The sequence below is a fragment of the Pseudorca crassidens genome, chromosome 21 (genome assembly GCF_039906515.1).
Source record: "Pseudorca crassidens isolate mPseCra1 chromosome 21, mPseCra1.hap1, whole genome shotgun sequence".
NCBI classification, from domain to species: Eukaryota; Metazoa; Chordata; class Mammalia; order Artiodactyla; family Delphinidae; genus Pseudorca; species Pseudorca crassidens.
In genome coordinates, this window is record NC_090316.1 from 24,331,335 (window position 1) to 24,347,061 (window position 15,727).

The window sequence follows — 15,727 nt, forward strand, 5'->3', positions numbered from 1 at the left end:
TGTGATTCATCCTCCCACTTCCCAGAATGATGATAATAAAATGCAAAATTGATGATTATACATGTTGCTTAAAACTCTTCCAAAGCTCCCAATAGAATAAAGTCAAAATGCTAGCGTAACGCACAAAATTCCCTCTGATCTGGCTTCTGACCGCTATGACCCTGGCCTCCTGTTCCTACCTAATGGGCTAAACTCTGTCCATACCAATCACTTACTATTTCCTAATTTGCCACCTGTTTCTTGCCTCCCTGCCACCACACATCCTCTACAGCGCCTTCTGCCTTGAACATCTTCCTTCCTGTTCCCTTTCCAATCCCCAGTCACCTGGAAGACTCTTACCCCTCAAGACCCAGCACCCCTTCATGGATACTTTCCTCAAGGAGAGTTGATTACTTACTCTTGTCGCATCACTGTACAAAATCCTGTCCCAGCCTCAACACATAATGTGATCACGTTTTACATCTCCATCTCCCTTATTTTATTACTGGCTCCTAGAGGACAGAAAGTTCGTCTTATCTTTGCATTCCCAGTGCCTGGTATGTCACAGATGTTCAATAAATGTTTGTTGAATGAAGAAATAAAAGAAGTCACAATACATAGTGATATTTGATATATAAGAAATAAAGAAGAGGGAAAATTTAAAACATCTATCCTAGAAACCTGGAACAGGAGTACAAAAATGAACAGAAACGAGAAAATTAAAAGGCATGGAGGCCAGGAATTCAGTTTGAGGTGATTAAAGAAAAGGATGGATTTGGTTTTTCACAGGTTGAACTGTATTTGTACCAGGAGGTGGTTAGAAAAACAGGATCAGAAAATAAATGAAAGTTCAAGGTTAAGATTATAGATTTGAGGATTAAAATAGATGAGATGATTATTATAACTAACAGAAAAGTTTTCCAATTATACAAGAGTAGAATGAACAATTTTATTAAACTTATTCTAAAAGGAAAACCTTAAAGGGCTTTCTAAACATGGTTTCAAATAATAATCACAAAAGTAATATTTAATGGAACCATAGTTTATCATAATCCTTTCAAAAGGCAAATATAAAAAAGAAAATAAATGAAACGCTCATCCAGAAAGAACTCCTTCTTAGGACAGTACCCAAACCAAAAGCAGGAACCTCTAGGACTAGTTAGGACTGCGTCACTGTTTCTTCCTTAGAACACTGCCTCACGGCTATTCTCACCTCCACCTTGACAGTCACCTCTGAACACCTTTCTGGTGACATCAGTGAACAGCAGGATATAGGAAAACTGTCTATTTCAGGTCCCTGATTTCCATGCTCTCTGCAAAGCCTTACGAACTCATCAGGTATTATATTAATATTGTACAGATGTTGCTTACATCTACATGATGCCAAAACGACCGGTAAAAAGACAGAAAAATAAAACAAAAATGACAAAAAAATAAAAACATACGATCAACTTGTTATATGAGCCAGCTCATGAGATAAGGTATAAACAACTGATTGTTACAATTACACAATACTAAATAACTTATCTGATTTTTTTCCTGAATTGACCTCTGTGTGTGTGTGTGTGTGTGTGTGTGTGTGTGTGTGTGTGTGTGTCTACCATGCAGACACAGCCAGTGACTGACAGAGGAAATGTGCTTTGTGACAATATAGCCAGCCCAAATAGGCAAAAATCAACAAGAATATATGATTACTTCCTTGATAACCCAACATAGGTGGGGCACTGGAAAATGTTTGGGACTAGAAAATACCTATCCCCTGGGACTTTTATATAATCTACCACAGTGGACAAAGGAGTTCCAATCCAGGTTTTGTGGTTTACACTATCACCAGGCTAGTCCACTTTGCTTACAGCTTCCTAAATCTCCCTTCTCTATCAGTCTTAAAACCACATCCAAACAGACTATGCTGTTAATAAAGTGTGTTGCAGCTCTGCTCTCCTGGACTGACACAGCCCTATCATACTGGGCATGAAGTCCATGACTCTCATTCTTGGGCTTTTAAAGCACTTCATACTCTTATCCCTCATCCCTCCCCCTCTCCTTGGGAATCAGAACATCCTGGAGTACAACACCAGAAATACCTGATTCTACACTGAGCCAAGATAGGACCCTCCCCAGACTCTCCTGGTCTTCAGACCTATACCAGGCACACATTGGAGTCAGGCAGACCTGGGTTTGTGATCACAATTGTATCACTTATTAGCTGCGTGATTCTATGCAAATAACTCAACTTCTAAGAAATTACTTCTTTACTAAAAAAAAAAAAAAAAGGGAATAATAGTAGCAATCTGATGGTCTTGCCATGAGGATGAAGACGACACGGGTAAAGCAATCACCACTGCCCTGGACCATGAAGATGCTCAGTGAATACCCACCCTCCCTCCTTTTCCTCCATGCAGTTCCATCCTGTTTGGGGCTGCTCCTGTACCGTCCACACAGGACAGTCTCAACTCCTCGGTTTCTGTTAATACTTGACACCCACGTGTCAAAAACAGGTTTAGAGACTGAATTTGAGGGAGGTGACAATTATTCCAATCAAAATTAAACTATACTTTGAGTATACTGACGAATTGTCTTCTCATATATACTTTTAGATGGCTCATTGGATAGGGTACCTTTGCATGACATTTTCACTTTTAGATTTCTTCATTTTTAAAAAATAAAATTTTAATATGTTTGTATTCACATATATTACATATACCCACAAATATATATGACTATATGTACTTAATTTCAGAAATGCTTAATATTTACTGAGCACTCGTGCTGTGCCAGGCACTGTGCAGAGGTAGCTCATTTAATTCTCGGAGCGACCCTACCGGAGAAGTACCATTATTACCCCTATTTTACAGATGAGGAAACTGAGGCTTAAGAATGTTAAGTAATTTAACCACACAGCTAGTAAGTAAACATTAGCACACTCAAAACTGCTAAATAACCAATTGCATTCCTGATGCTTGTGTTTTATTTTAATTGAAAGTATAGAGGCCATGGTTTAACTGCTTTTTTTTTTTTCTGGTGGAGATAGACTTTTTAAAAAATTTTTTATTGGAGTATGGTTGCCTTACAATGTTGTGTTAGCCTCCAACGCACAACAAAATGAGTCAGTCATGCACATACAGATATCCCCTCCCTCTTGGACTTCCCTCCCATTTAGGTTACCGCAGTGCATTAGGTAGAGTTCCCTGTGCTAACTTCGAATGAAGCTCACTGCTGAGCTCCAAGCAGAAGATAAACAGGAGGACAGGCATTACTTTGAGAGAGTGATGGGTCAAAAGGATCTTTCTGACCCACCTCCTAGAGAAATGGAAATAAAAGCAAAAATAAACAAATGGGACCTAATAAAACTTAAAAGCTTTTGCACAGCAAAGGAAAACATAAACAAGATGAAAAGACAACCCTCAGAATGGGAGAAAATATTTGCAAATGAAGCAATTGACAAAGGATCCATCTCCAAAATTTACAAGCAGCTCATGCAGCTCAATATCAAGAAAACAAACAACCCAATCCAAAAACGGGCAGAAGACCTAAATAGACATTTCTCCAAACAATATATACAGATTGCCAACAAACACATGAAAGGATACTCAACATCACTAATCATTAGAGAAATGCAAGTCCAAACTACAATGAGGTATCACCTCACACCAGTCAGAATGGCCATCATCAAAAAATCTACAAACAATAAATGCTGGAGAGGGTGTGGAGAAAAGGAAACCTTCTTGCACTGTTGGTGGGAATGTAAATTGATACAGCCACTATGGAGAACAGTATAGAGGTTCCTTAAAAAACTAAAAATAGAACTACATACGACCCAGCAATCCCACTACTGGGCATATACCCTGAGAAAACCATAATTCAAAAAGAGTCATGTACCACAATGTCCATTGCAGCACTATTTACAATAGCCAGGACATGGAAGCAACCTAAGTGTCCATCGACAGATGAATGGATAAAGAAGATGTGGCACATATATACAATGGAATATTACTCAGCCATTAAAAGAAATGAAACTGAGTTATTTGTAGTGAGGTGGATGGACCTAGAGTCTGTCATACAGAGTGAAGTAAGTCAGAAAGAGAAAAACAAATACCGTATGCTAACACATATATATGGAACCTATTAAAAAATGGTTATGAAGAACCTAGGGGCAGGACAGGAATAGAGATGCAGACGTAGGGTATGGACTTGAGGACATGGGGAGGGGGAAGGGTAAGCTGGGACCAAGTGAGAGAGTGGCATGGACATACATACACTACCAAATGTAAAATAGATAGCTAGTGGGAAGGAGCCGCATAGCACAGGGAGATCAACTCGGTGCTTTGTGACCACCTAGAGGGGTGGAATAGGGAGGATGGGAGGGAGACGCAAGAGGGAGGAGATATGGGGGGATATATGTATAGCTGATACACTTTGTTATAAAGCAGAAACTAACACACCATTGTAAAGCAATTATACTCCAATAAAGATGTTAAAAAGAGAGAGAGTGGTGGGAGTTGTAACCCGAAGCCTCCTTCAGCGTCCGCCCTAGAGGTCTGGGAGGCTGCACCGGCTCGGTGCGCGTCTGTAAACTCCCGCGGGTCTGGCGCGTCTCTTTCTTCCAAAGTTGGAGCTCTCCTTGGTGGGAGGAGGGGGGGAGGAGGGGAGGCCAGTGACGTCACTCGGGAGCGGGGATAAAGCTCCCCGGCCGCGGTCCGGCGAGGACACTGCCCCAGGAGCAGAGTGGGCTGTTCCGCTCGGGGACACTCGTTGCGCCCCCGCCACAGAAAGGCCGTGCCAGGAGGCACCATGCCCCAAAACGTGGTCCTGCCGGGCCCTGCGCCCTGGGGCTTCAGACTCTCGGGGGGCATAGACTTCAACCAGCCTTTGATCATCACCAGGGTAGGTGTTTTCCGTTCTTCTGCTGCAAGTCGGGGACTCTGGCGTGCCGCGGGGCCCCCTGGAGAGGAGTGGCCAGCGAGGCACTGGGGTGCGCTGGGTGGGGCCTCGGCTTCGGGTTCACGGTTCGAGGGAGGGCAGCACCTTGGCAAACTAGGTCTGGAGGATGCAGCGCAGCTTAGAGAATTAATCCAGTCAGTTCCAATGGTCTCTGTCTGCAACCTGTTGGCCTTCAGCAACTTTCCGAGGAGAGAAGAACGGACGGCGTGGTTTCCCTGCGCTCAGAGAAGGCGAGGCTGCGAGGTGGGCTGCCTTCTCGCCCTCCCCTCCGGGTCTCCTTTCAATAACAAATGAGATAGAGTCCAGAGAAGGAGAGACAGTGGTGGCTGTTTGTTGGAGAGAGACAGGCAACTGAGCGCTTTCCCTGTCTGGAGGAAAACTTCAGCAGGGCGCTGTTCGCAGGGCAAGACCTCGGCTGGCCAAGTTGGAAGCGCTCATATCAGCCCAGACAGGGACAATGTCACTAATCTGTATTCCTAGGTTTCCAGGCATTTTGAATAAATATTTTCCAAAGCTGGAACTTGGCTTAGAAATCATCATCTACAACTCAAACTACAAAGAAAATGTGTCAGATAGTTTCGTTTACCTGATGGAGAACCATCCTCAGCCTCATAACTCTGAATACTTGACCATCAAAGTCAAGCTTTCCTTACTTAATATTCTCTAAAGTATTGTCTAATTAAGAAAAAAGAAAATGGATACTTCAGGATCTGTCGTCAGTAAATGTCTAGTTGGTCTAGTTGACCTTTTTTCCAACATGTGTTTGTCTTAACAGAAAATTATTATTTCAATGATCACATATAAAGCCTATTAAACCTAATTTTAAAACATAAACTTTCAGAATATTTATACCTTTACTATGCTTTATTTTGTTCCTTACTGCTTATACTATATTTTATAAATGTATACCTTATAATCTGATATCCTCACATAGGCTTTGAACAAGGTAATACTTTTTAAATTCTGTTCTACTTACAAGTCCTAAGAATGAATGGCTTTTAAAAATATCTCAAAACATGTATTCATGGAACAGATGCATACCATGGAACATTTCAAGCTTTGTTTTACATTTTTTGAAAACATATAAACATATCTGACATGTGTTTTCATATGAGACATGAAAACTTAACATACCCCAAAAATGTTCCTAAGTAAATTAGGCAGAAAATGGTTCAGTGACCTGAGCCAAGCAATGCCTTTTATGGATTTACCAAAGGAAACAGCTTGCATTATCTCTACGAAGAAATATTTTTAAAGTTTCTGAAGTATAGTGTTCATTTGTTTATATTAAATGAAATAAGCTCTTGAATCCTTACAAAGGATAAACCATATTTATATTAAACCTTAAAGGAATAATTTTGTCACAGAAATCCTGTCAGTGATTTATAAAAGAAATATCTCACTATTACTGTGGAACATGTCAATATGATTAATCTTATGTTTGAAATGTTGAGTTGTTGACATTATAAACTGTTTATTTCAAAGCAGAACTTAACATTTTGCAGTTGACTGCAGGAGCTATCGGTAAATATATTTGATCTGATGACAGTTATTGTTTGGGAAGCCAATTCCGTTTGAATTTTTAACTCATAACTAATTTGTATCACTCATATTGACACTTGGTTCAATAACAGTGCACGAACACATCTGATAATTTCATTTGACTACGGCTTTTCTCTTTAATTTAACTCAAGGAGAGCGGGTGAACTAAACTGTTTTGTATTCCAAGTGTACCCAAAGCCATTCACATAAATAGATTCTTGTTGAGTAAATGAAAACATATTCATGTGAACTTTTTTGCCTTAGTGAACACCTAATTGAGAGTATTTCCACTGAAATTATAAGAATACTAAAACTCATTTGGAAAAAAGACTAAAAAATATTACACAAACATAATTATCAGTGTTGTAATTAGGTAGTAGAATAATTCTATTAATATTTTTATACTGTGTTAAAAGGTAGTGAATGAGACTGTGTGCGTGTTAGTATACTCTGTTGCCTGCTATGCACTCTTCTAAGCCCTATATATGTACTCACTTAGATCTCACAAGAATCCTATCAGAGTAGTAGTAGTAATATCCCTTTCTGCAGATGAAAAGAGTGGGGCTTCAAGAGATTCATTAACCTGTCGATGACCACAAGCGGCAGGGCAGAATTTGACGCAGGTCGACCTGCCTCCAAAGCCTGCATCCTGAAGCCCACACACGTGAAAGATGCTGCTTATTGTACAGATATTTCCAAACAGGCGTTTTGTGCCATGCAACTCATCCCCTGGTCCTACTGATGCTACATCTTTCAGATCTACCACTTTCCTTTTTTTCTACCACTGTCCCCAGGCAAGGTTTCCTAATTTCACACCTAGCTGTTGTCTCCCCTCTCCAATTCACCCTGCATATTCTTACCAGCCATCTTTGAGATGGTTGCTGGTTGCTCCTATCTTCCCCATTCTTAAAAATCCTTCAGTGGCATACACAGTTTATAGAGAATACAATGTGTGGTCTGTAGCACGAAATTCATGGCTTTCACCCTCTCTCCCAGCTCAAGTTTTCAAGTTCATTTCCTCTCTCCTTTCCTCCTCTCACTCCATAAATAGGTAGTGGTGCCCATACTCTGGACCACTTATGATTTCTGTAACATGGCTTTGCCCCTGCTATCATTTTTCTCCAGAATTCTCTTCCCCACCCACTCCACTGTCCTCTGTGCCTGTGGAAACCCATTCAAATACCACTTCTCCAGCCTTCTTCGAGCAGTCATCATTTCATCCATTTAATTACTGTAGCTCTTGACCTACAACCTCTCCTTATAACATGCCTTGTACCACAGATGGTTGAGTACATCTGTATCCCACAGATGGAATGCTCCCCCCTCAGGGCAACAACTGGCAAATTTGGGGGCTGTTCAGTGCCAAGCACAGTGTCTAGTACCTCATACAGGTCACAGGATACAAACAGACATAATATGAGTGAATAAATTGTTCACTTTTGACATAAATTTATTTTCATAATAGGTGCAAACTGTGTCCTCAGAAGTATTCCACAATAAAGAAAAAGGAGAACTGTTTTATTGTTAATTGATTTGTCTGTTTTACATAAGTTCTTAAGCATACAAAGAATGAAAATGCCAATGCCTGCACTTAACACCACAAAAAGTCCCATGAATGAGATATAGTCCTCGAGTCAATTAAATCAATTTTTGTCCTACAAGCAACGCCCTCCCCTCCCTTCCTCACACTCTACAAAAGCAGATTATAGAAATGCTCCTTAGACTGTGGTCCTCTGCTCCACCCTCTGCTGGGGGCAGGATTTACAAAGTAATTCCCTCCATCAGCTGAAATTACAATTCACAAAATTAGGACAAAGGGTCCCCACCCTACAATTGTTTACCATCCAATGCATCAGCTGGGTGAAACTTTGTATCATAAAAAACATGAGAAGGTAAATCAAACACCAGACAATCTCAAAAACTTTTTTGAGCCATTGTGATACGGTTGTGATACGATTTGTAGGAAAGCGGTTTCTAGGCAAGGGTGTGCTCTACTTCGTGCAATATGAATTTAAGTTTCAGTTGTTCAGCATGCAGCAGGGAGTTGCTACCGCAAACACCATAAACAACTGGCCTAGGCATTTCACAGAATAAAGTTTAAGGTTCACATCTCTAAGCGAGCAGCTGTTTTTTTTTCTGGCAAGAAGGTTCTAAGGAGTCTCTTTCTTTCTTAAATGTTTGGACCACCCAGAAGGTGGATCCACTATCACAGCCAAGTTACAGATGGTTTGTTTTCATAAATGGTCCAATTTGGAATAAAGCACAAGCTTCTTTTGTGTACACGATGTAAAACTACTGTACACATCTCATGCCACCATGTCCCTTCCCACTCAGTTCCTCTTCCCTCCTTTCTATACAGACCACACCCAGGAGCAAGATCACTGTTAACCGAGAATGCTATATATGGACTTGGGTGCCAACACAGAAAATGTCAGTGTATTCTTAAGTTTTGTAGGCTTTAACACTGAATAGTACTTTAATATAAATTATATTTGAAATTTGAACTTTTAGAAAGAAATGTTTACAGTTGAATACAGTCTTTTTCCAGGTAGCCCTCGGTATCCTTGAGGGATTGGTTCCAGGACGCCCACTCCTCTATGCCCCCAACCCCCCCCGCAATGACACCAAAACCCCAGGATGCTCAAGTCTCTTATATAAAATGGTATTTGCATATAACCTAGGTACATCCTCCCCTATACTTTAAATCATCTCTAGATTATTTCTAATACCTAACGCAATGTAAATGCTATGTAAATAGTTGCCAACATGTGGCAAATTCAAGTTTTGCTTTTTGGAACTCCCTGGAATTTTTTTTCAAATATTTTCAACCCTCGGTTGGTTGAATCCTGGATGTGGAACCCACGGATTCAGACCGGTGACTGTACTTAATTGTGTTTTGACAAAGACGTGTCTGCACGGGAGCACTGGTTCATCTGTTCCCAACATTCATACATCCCACAAGTACCTACTAAGTGCAGAAGGTATTTTATGTGGAAGGCACTGTGCGGGATACAGTCATCACTTAATGGGTTTCTACTCCCCTGAGAAGTTCATGTTATCAGCAGAAAAGACATGAACACAAACTACCATGATACAACTTGTCCAGGATTCCATGAAAAAAGTATGGCCAAAGAGATGGGCGGAGTCAGGGGAGAGAGAGTACCTGCAGGGGTGGCATTTTGGGATAGTGGAGGAGCTTGAGCTGTAGAGTTAGACAGACCCACGAGGAATTTCAAATTTTCACTGGATGTGTGACCCTAAGCAAGTTTCTTATACTTTCTGAGCAACAGTTTTCTCATCTTAAAAGATACCAACAGTATAACACCACCATAATAGTTCTCACCTGTGGCTGCACATGAGCCTCACCCAGATAAGTTGAACATACCCATGCCCAGGCGCTACTTGCAGAGATACTGATTGGACTAGAAATGTAGACTGCAGCCAGGTGCTGGAGGGCTTTGGATGCCAGGTGAGGTACTGAAGTTTATTTGTAGGCAATGGAGAACAACTGAATAATGGGATTTCTTATTATTTAGATCCAGGCCCCACAGGACAGCCCTTCCGTATATACTTGTCTTTCTCCATAACTATTTCAACCATTTTTATTCTTAATATAGAAATCCCACCAGGGCGATATTCTGGACTTCCCTCATGTCTCCCACAGTTAATAGGACATTGACAGGTGCTTTACCTGTGATTTAAGTTAGTTTTTTCCAAATAAACCCAAGTAATAGGTTGATGTGAAAAACAGAAATCATCTTAAGGGACTTGTTAAAAACACAAATTCCCTAGTTCCTCTGCTACAGCTTCTGTTTCGTGATTCCAGGCATCTGGATTGGACTGGAATCTTTATGTTAAGCAAAGACGCTCAGTGATCCTTCTAATCAGACAAGTTAGAAAAGATGTGCTAAGTGATTGACAGCAGTACTATTTCCCATGATCTCTTGAATGCTTTTGACATTTGAGACCCTAATGAAACTGAAAAATGAAGAAGCCACTGAAAAACTCTTTGCCTCATTTTAGCTCTCTCTCCTCATCATTTGGGAAAATGTTAAAAATAAACTGTGAGCAATAATATAAAGTAATATAAATAAACTACAAAGAAATAATATAAAGTCATGCTGGAAAATAATGCATTCTTATGATTAAACAAATAATTTAACTTACAAAAACCAGGCCAGTTTAGTGGCCATTTGCTGATCACTATCCTAGCTGAACTTGAGAACTAAGAAGTGAAGGATCGTGTTTTCTCCTTGTCTCTCATCCATTTCTCTACAGATTCTTTTCTTTCTTATCAACTCCTAATGTGGAGGTCCCAGGACATCAATCGCCAGGTTGAACGCAAAGTCAGAAGTTGGTTCTGGCATCACTATCGACCACTTTTCCTATTTAGCTAATGAAACCGCTGGTGACATAGCTGTTCAACTGCAACCACCTTAGTGAGAAGCCACAGGTTCTCTGAAAAAGAGAAGCAGCCTTCTTTGTCCGGACTGTCTTAGAGTTGTAATGGTGAGAGTTATTAGAAAGAGCTTTGCAAATGTAATACTTTGCATAAACATAAAATAGTTATTAACTTCCATATTAACGTTGTTAATAACATTTAGTAATATTCAGTATCTAAGTTCAGCACCCCAGATATCTCTGTTTAAAATTTATATAGACAGATACATACAACCCTACCTTCCACTCATCTGAACCAGAGCTAAGAAATAATGTTAGGCTCGTCTAAACCTAGATCGAGTATTATATATAAAGCAAATTAAAGTATATTAGAAAAGCTAGGTGAGGCTTTAAAAGCAAACACGTTGAGCCATGCTTTCTCATGTTTCAACTCAAAGAAAAGCATTTTGGTCTTAGAAGTTTAAAAATAGATGGTACTGATTTTGATGAACTATAGCTAGAGAAAATTAAAAGTTTGACGTTATTTTTAGCACTACAAGTCACACTGGGGATGGAAACTTTTATTCTTCTAACAGTTCTGAGTGTGGGAGAATTTCTAAATGGAAAAACATCTACGAAATGCCTCCTAAAAGCTGAGATATAATGATCTCCAGTTGTCCTCACCCAGCCCCCATCATCTGTCCCTTCTGGAAATTATCATGATTGCTACAGTGAGGTGATCACAGACATGAAATGAGTACAATAAACATTTTAGTGATGAGACTGAAGATCTAGGACCCATGAGAATTTGTCATTTTAGCAATTTTATTCATTTATATGAATCTTGGATCTCTCTTAGAGCCACTTAAATCGAATTGATGACTAGATTAAACAAAGAGACGAAAAATGAATTAATGACTGATCCTCAAGTTAAACATTAGGAACGATCTAGTTTATTCCTGGAGCAGTTTGAGGTTTAAGTCAAGTTCTACATATTATTCTGATCTAAACAGTGGGAACTTGCAAAAGGAACAATGACAGGTTGACATTAATAGCCATAATCTTTGGGTATATAAGGACTAGTTATTTTTGTTTCACAAGTTCTGAGTTAAATGTCCATTTCATTCAGTTTTCAAGTAATTATTCATCAATTCCAAACACTGAGTATACACTGTGAAGCATTAGGAATATACATAATATTATCGATATCCTCAAGAACTTCCAGTTGGGAAAACAGACACTACACAAGTAAATAAGCAAACATGAAAGTACAAACTGTCTTCATAAAAGAAGACAATAGGGTGTAACAGTGGTGAGGGGGGCTGGAGAAACTACGTCAGATGTCTGGGGAGGTCTCTCTGAGAACATGACATTTAAGCCTAAACCAAAAGGAGGAGAAGAAGCACCCGGGTGAAGGTGGGGGAAGCATTTCAGGAGCAAGTTAACAGTGTGCACAAAGCCCAGAAGAGGGTGCAAGCTTGGCCTATTTGAGGAATTAAAAGGAAATCGGACTAGCTGTAGAGCAGTGGATTGGGAGGGGCGGGGGAGTGAGAATGGTGTGAGATGATGTTAGAGAAGCAGGCAGGGTGAGACCAGGTGAGGACTATTAGGCAGTTGTAAATAGTTGGGATTTACCCAGAAAAACTGGGAGTAGGTATAGCCATCAAAACAATCATCGCCTTTAACTGTATACTCAACATGTTTTTGTTGAAATATCTGAAATAATTTCAGATATGCCACTTTCTAAACATTTAACAACCATATTTTTCTCATATCATTTCTCACATCATTTCCCCCCATATCATTTCTCATATCATTCCCCACCTCCCCTCCAAAAAAGAAACCCACGTGGATTTCTGGTAGACGGCATAAGGTTAGATCTTGCGTTTTTTTTTTTTTTTACCTAGTTTGACAAACTCTGTTAAAAAACAGAACGTGATGTGTTTTTAGGCCATTTACATATAATGTAATTATTGGTATGGTTTAATTCAAAGCTACCATCTTGTTAGTTGTTTTCTATTTGTTCCATCTGTTCTTCATTCATGGAGGAGAGACTGTGAGTAGATACAAACTTCTCTTGTATCTGTGGTTCCCATGGGTTCTAGACTCTCAATGCTTAACTCATACTTGGCCTTTAGCAATTTGTTCATAATTTTAGCTAAACTCTTCTTAACAACTAGTACATTTGGCCCCATCTTCCTCCATGCTCTGGTACAGGTGAGCCCATGCTTGTCTTTCCTCAGAGACTCCCATCTTTCCTTAGATTCCAAGCTAGTTGGTTGCCCTGCAACTTCGGCTCTCTGAAGAGTCCACGAAAAGTCATAATTTTGCATATTATCTGGCTGCTTCTTGTTAATACAAGAGTGATTCTCTTTCCAGCTTTCTATATCCCAGGTGCATTATAGGGATGCTAAAGTAGTTTCAGTTCAAATATTAAGGCTCCCCAGATGTAGTAAAGTTCTATTCCCAAATAGAGAGTTCTGGGTGACAAAAAATCCTAAGAAACAAATGATTTTCTTTAAAGCAAAGAAAATATGATCCAAACAGGGAGTTATGGAGATGTTTTAAAAGAGAATCAGAGATGTCACGATGGAGGAAATGTGGTTAGTAAGAAACAAAATTATTTCACATAATGGGAAAATAGAGGTAGCACAACTGATCAATTAAGAGTTATTTTAAGTGAGATTTAATATGTCCTGCCCAGTGAAGCATTTAAAATGTTACCAAGGTGAAATATAAACGTTGGGCACAAAACTCAAGATGCTGCAGGGTGTTGATTTTAAACGTGCAGGGTGTTGATTTTAAACGTGATTTTAAATGATCTCTTCCAGATTACTCCAGGAAGCAAGGCGGCAGCTGCCAACCTGTGTCCCGGAGATGTCATCCTGGCTATTGATGGCTTCGGTACTGAGTCCATGACTCATGCTGATGCACAGGACAGGATTAAAGCAGCAGCACACCAGCTGTGTCTCAAAATTGACAGGTGCTCTTTAATTAATGGTGTTAAAATTTGATCTGTTTTGCGGAAGAACCTGAACCAGAAGTATAAATGATTTCATCTTCCCAGTGAGAAGGAGTGTCACAGGACCCAGAATTTTGACTGGCTTTTTTTTTAATGTATCAGCCACTTTGGTCTGTTCTTCACTGAAGTCAGTCAATCTAGTAGCTGTTAACAAAGGATTTCTAAAAAGAATCCTCTGGAATGTCAGAATAATGAAAGAGGCTAAAATAACTTTTTTCCTGTACTAACGCAGTTAGCTGACGATGAAAATAGAACCATTTAAGGTATTGGCCACATAAACACCAAACAGCACGTCCAGTTATACTGCTGTTCTAAACACGGTAGAGAACATGGAGTGGAATTTAGAGATGCTCCTAAAAGAATCTCGTGCTTGCCAAGATGTGATCATGTTAAAATCTGGTTGCTAATATCCTGTATGCTATTGGCTGTTTTGTACTGAACTCAGCCCAGAAGAATCCCACAAGGTATGAGAGGGTACATGTACATGAAGGTTTTAGACAATGAGACATTTCTGACCAAAAACAACATTAGGAAATTGATCTATTGCCATCAGACTCGTGATCTGAAACTGAATTGTGAAAATAATGATTTGTTATAGTGGCTGTTAGCATGTGTGTTTATCCTCTTGCTGTTGTATTCACAATTGTCCCTGCTGTGATCCAAAGGCACAATCAGTCAGCCAATCTGCCATTTCACGAAGTGAAATTGACTCTTTCCCTATCTATGCATAACCTGTGTTCCTGTCAAGCACATAGTCCTGTAGGAGCCACATGATCCCAAGTAGATACATGAGAAGCGTTGGGCAAAGCACATTTCCTTGATGCCAACAGCAAATCCACCTGACAACTCATTCACTGCCTCCTGTGGTGACCCAGGTAGGACAGGAAGGAAGTTGAGATCTAGGGATCCAGTTTGTCCTGTGGTCATCTGCAGGGTGTGCCTCCAGAATCTCCCTGTCCTGTACTGCTTCCCACAAGCACTGGAGACCCACTTTCTCCAGACACTGTACAATGTCCTCGCCTTAGTTCAGGTTGCTACAATCAAATCCCATAGGCTGGGTGGCTTAAGCAACAAACATTTACTTCTCATAGTTATGGAGGCTGGAAGTCCAAGGTCAGGGAGCCAGCATGGTCGGGTTCTCGGTGAGAGCCCGCTTCCTGGTCACGTCCTCACATGGCCTTCTTTGATGCATTCACACGGAGAGGGAAAAGATCTCATGCCTCTTCTTTTCATAAGGTCATTAATCCCACCATGAGAGCCCTACTCTAATGATTTAATCTAACCCTAATTACCTCCCAAAGGCCATCACACTGGGGATTAGGATTTCAACATTTGAACCTGGGGTGTGGGGCGAGGACACAAACATTCAGTCCATAGCGGTCCTCCAAGCAATTTTGATCCATTCAAGTCTTCCCAGAAGTACACTAAAAACATAAGACTAATTCAATAAGACAATACAGGATAATGAGCAAGGAATATTGCTTTTGCTCAAAGTATCAAGGGTTTGTTAGTATTTTCAGAAACATAGGAAATTAAAGTATACTAAAACTGGAAGTACCATTAGAATTTGGGGTTTACAAATGTTGTTTTATTTACAGGGCGGAAACTCGCTTATGGTCTCCACAGGTAACTGAAGATGGAAAGGCTCATCCTTTCAAAATCAACTTAGAATCAGAACCACAGGTATGAATTTTGGAGTAAATAATGTTCACATTATGTTTCCTTTTAAATGATGTGGATACCTTCCAAGAGGGAAAAGTGGCAAATATTAAAAAAAATGGAATAAGCCACCTGATGAAGTGGTTGTCTTTACTCTCCGAGATTAATTTATATTATCCGTGTCTTCTTACATCAAGAAAGAAA

At 40.0% G+C, this 15,727-nt stretch overlaps 2 protein-coding genes across 4 annotated transcripts in view; one reads left to right on the top strand and one right to left on the bottom strand.

The window, feature by feature from the left end:
- Nucleotides 1-15,727, bottom strand: part of CFAP96 (cilia and flagella associated protein 96) — a 93,884-nt gene that overhangs the window by 11,316 nt on the left and 66,841 nt on the right. The window lies entirely within an intron of this gene.
- Nucleotides 4,673-15,727, top strand: part of PDLIM3 (PDZ and LIM domain 3) — a 30,079-nt gene continuing 19,024 nt past the window's right edge. For all 3 annotated transcript variants that reach the window (XM_067722043.1, XM_067722042.1, XM_067722044.1), the window contains exons 1-3: nucleotides 4,673-4,863; nucleotides 13,674-13,825; nucleotides 15,463-15,547. In XM_067722043.1, coding sequence (XP_067578144.1) covers nucleotides 4,771-4,863; nucleotides 13,674-13,825; nucleotides 15,463-15,547 — 330 coding nt within the window. In that variant the 5' untranslated portion in view covers nucleotides 4,673-4,770. The remainder of the gene's footprint in view (nucleotides 4,864-13,673; nucleotides 13,826-15,462; nucleotides 15,548-15,727) is intronic.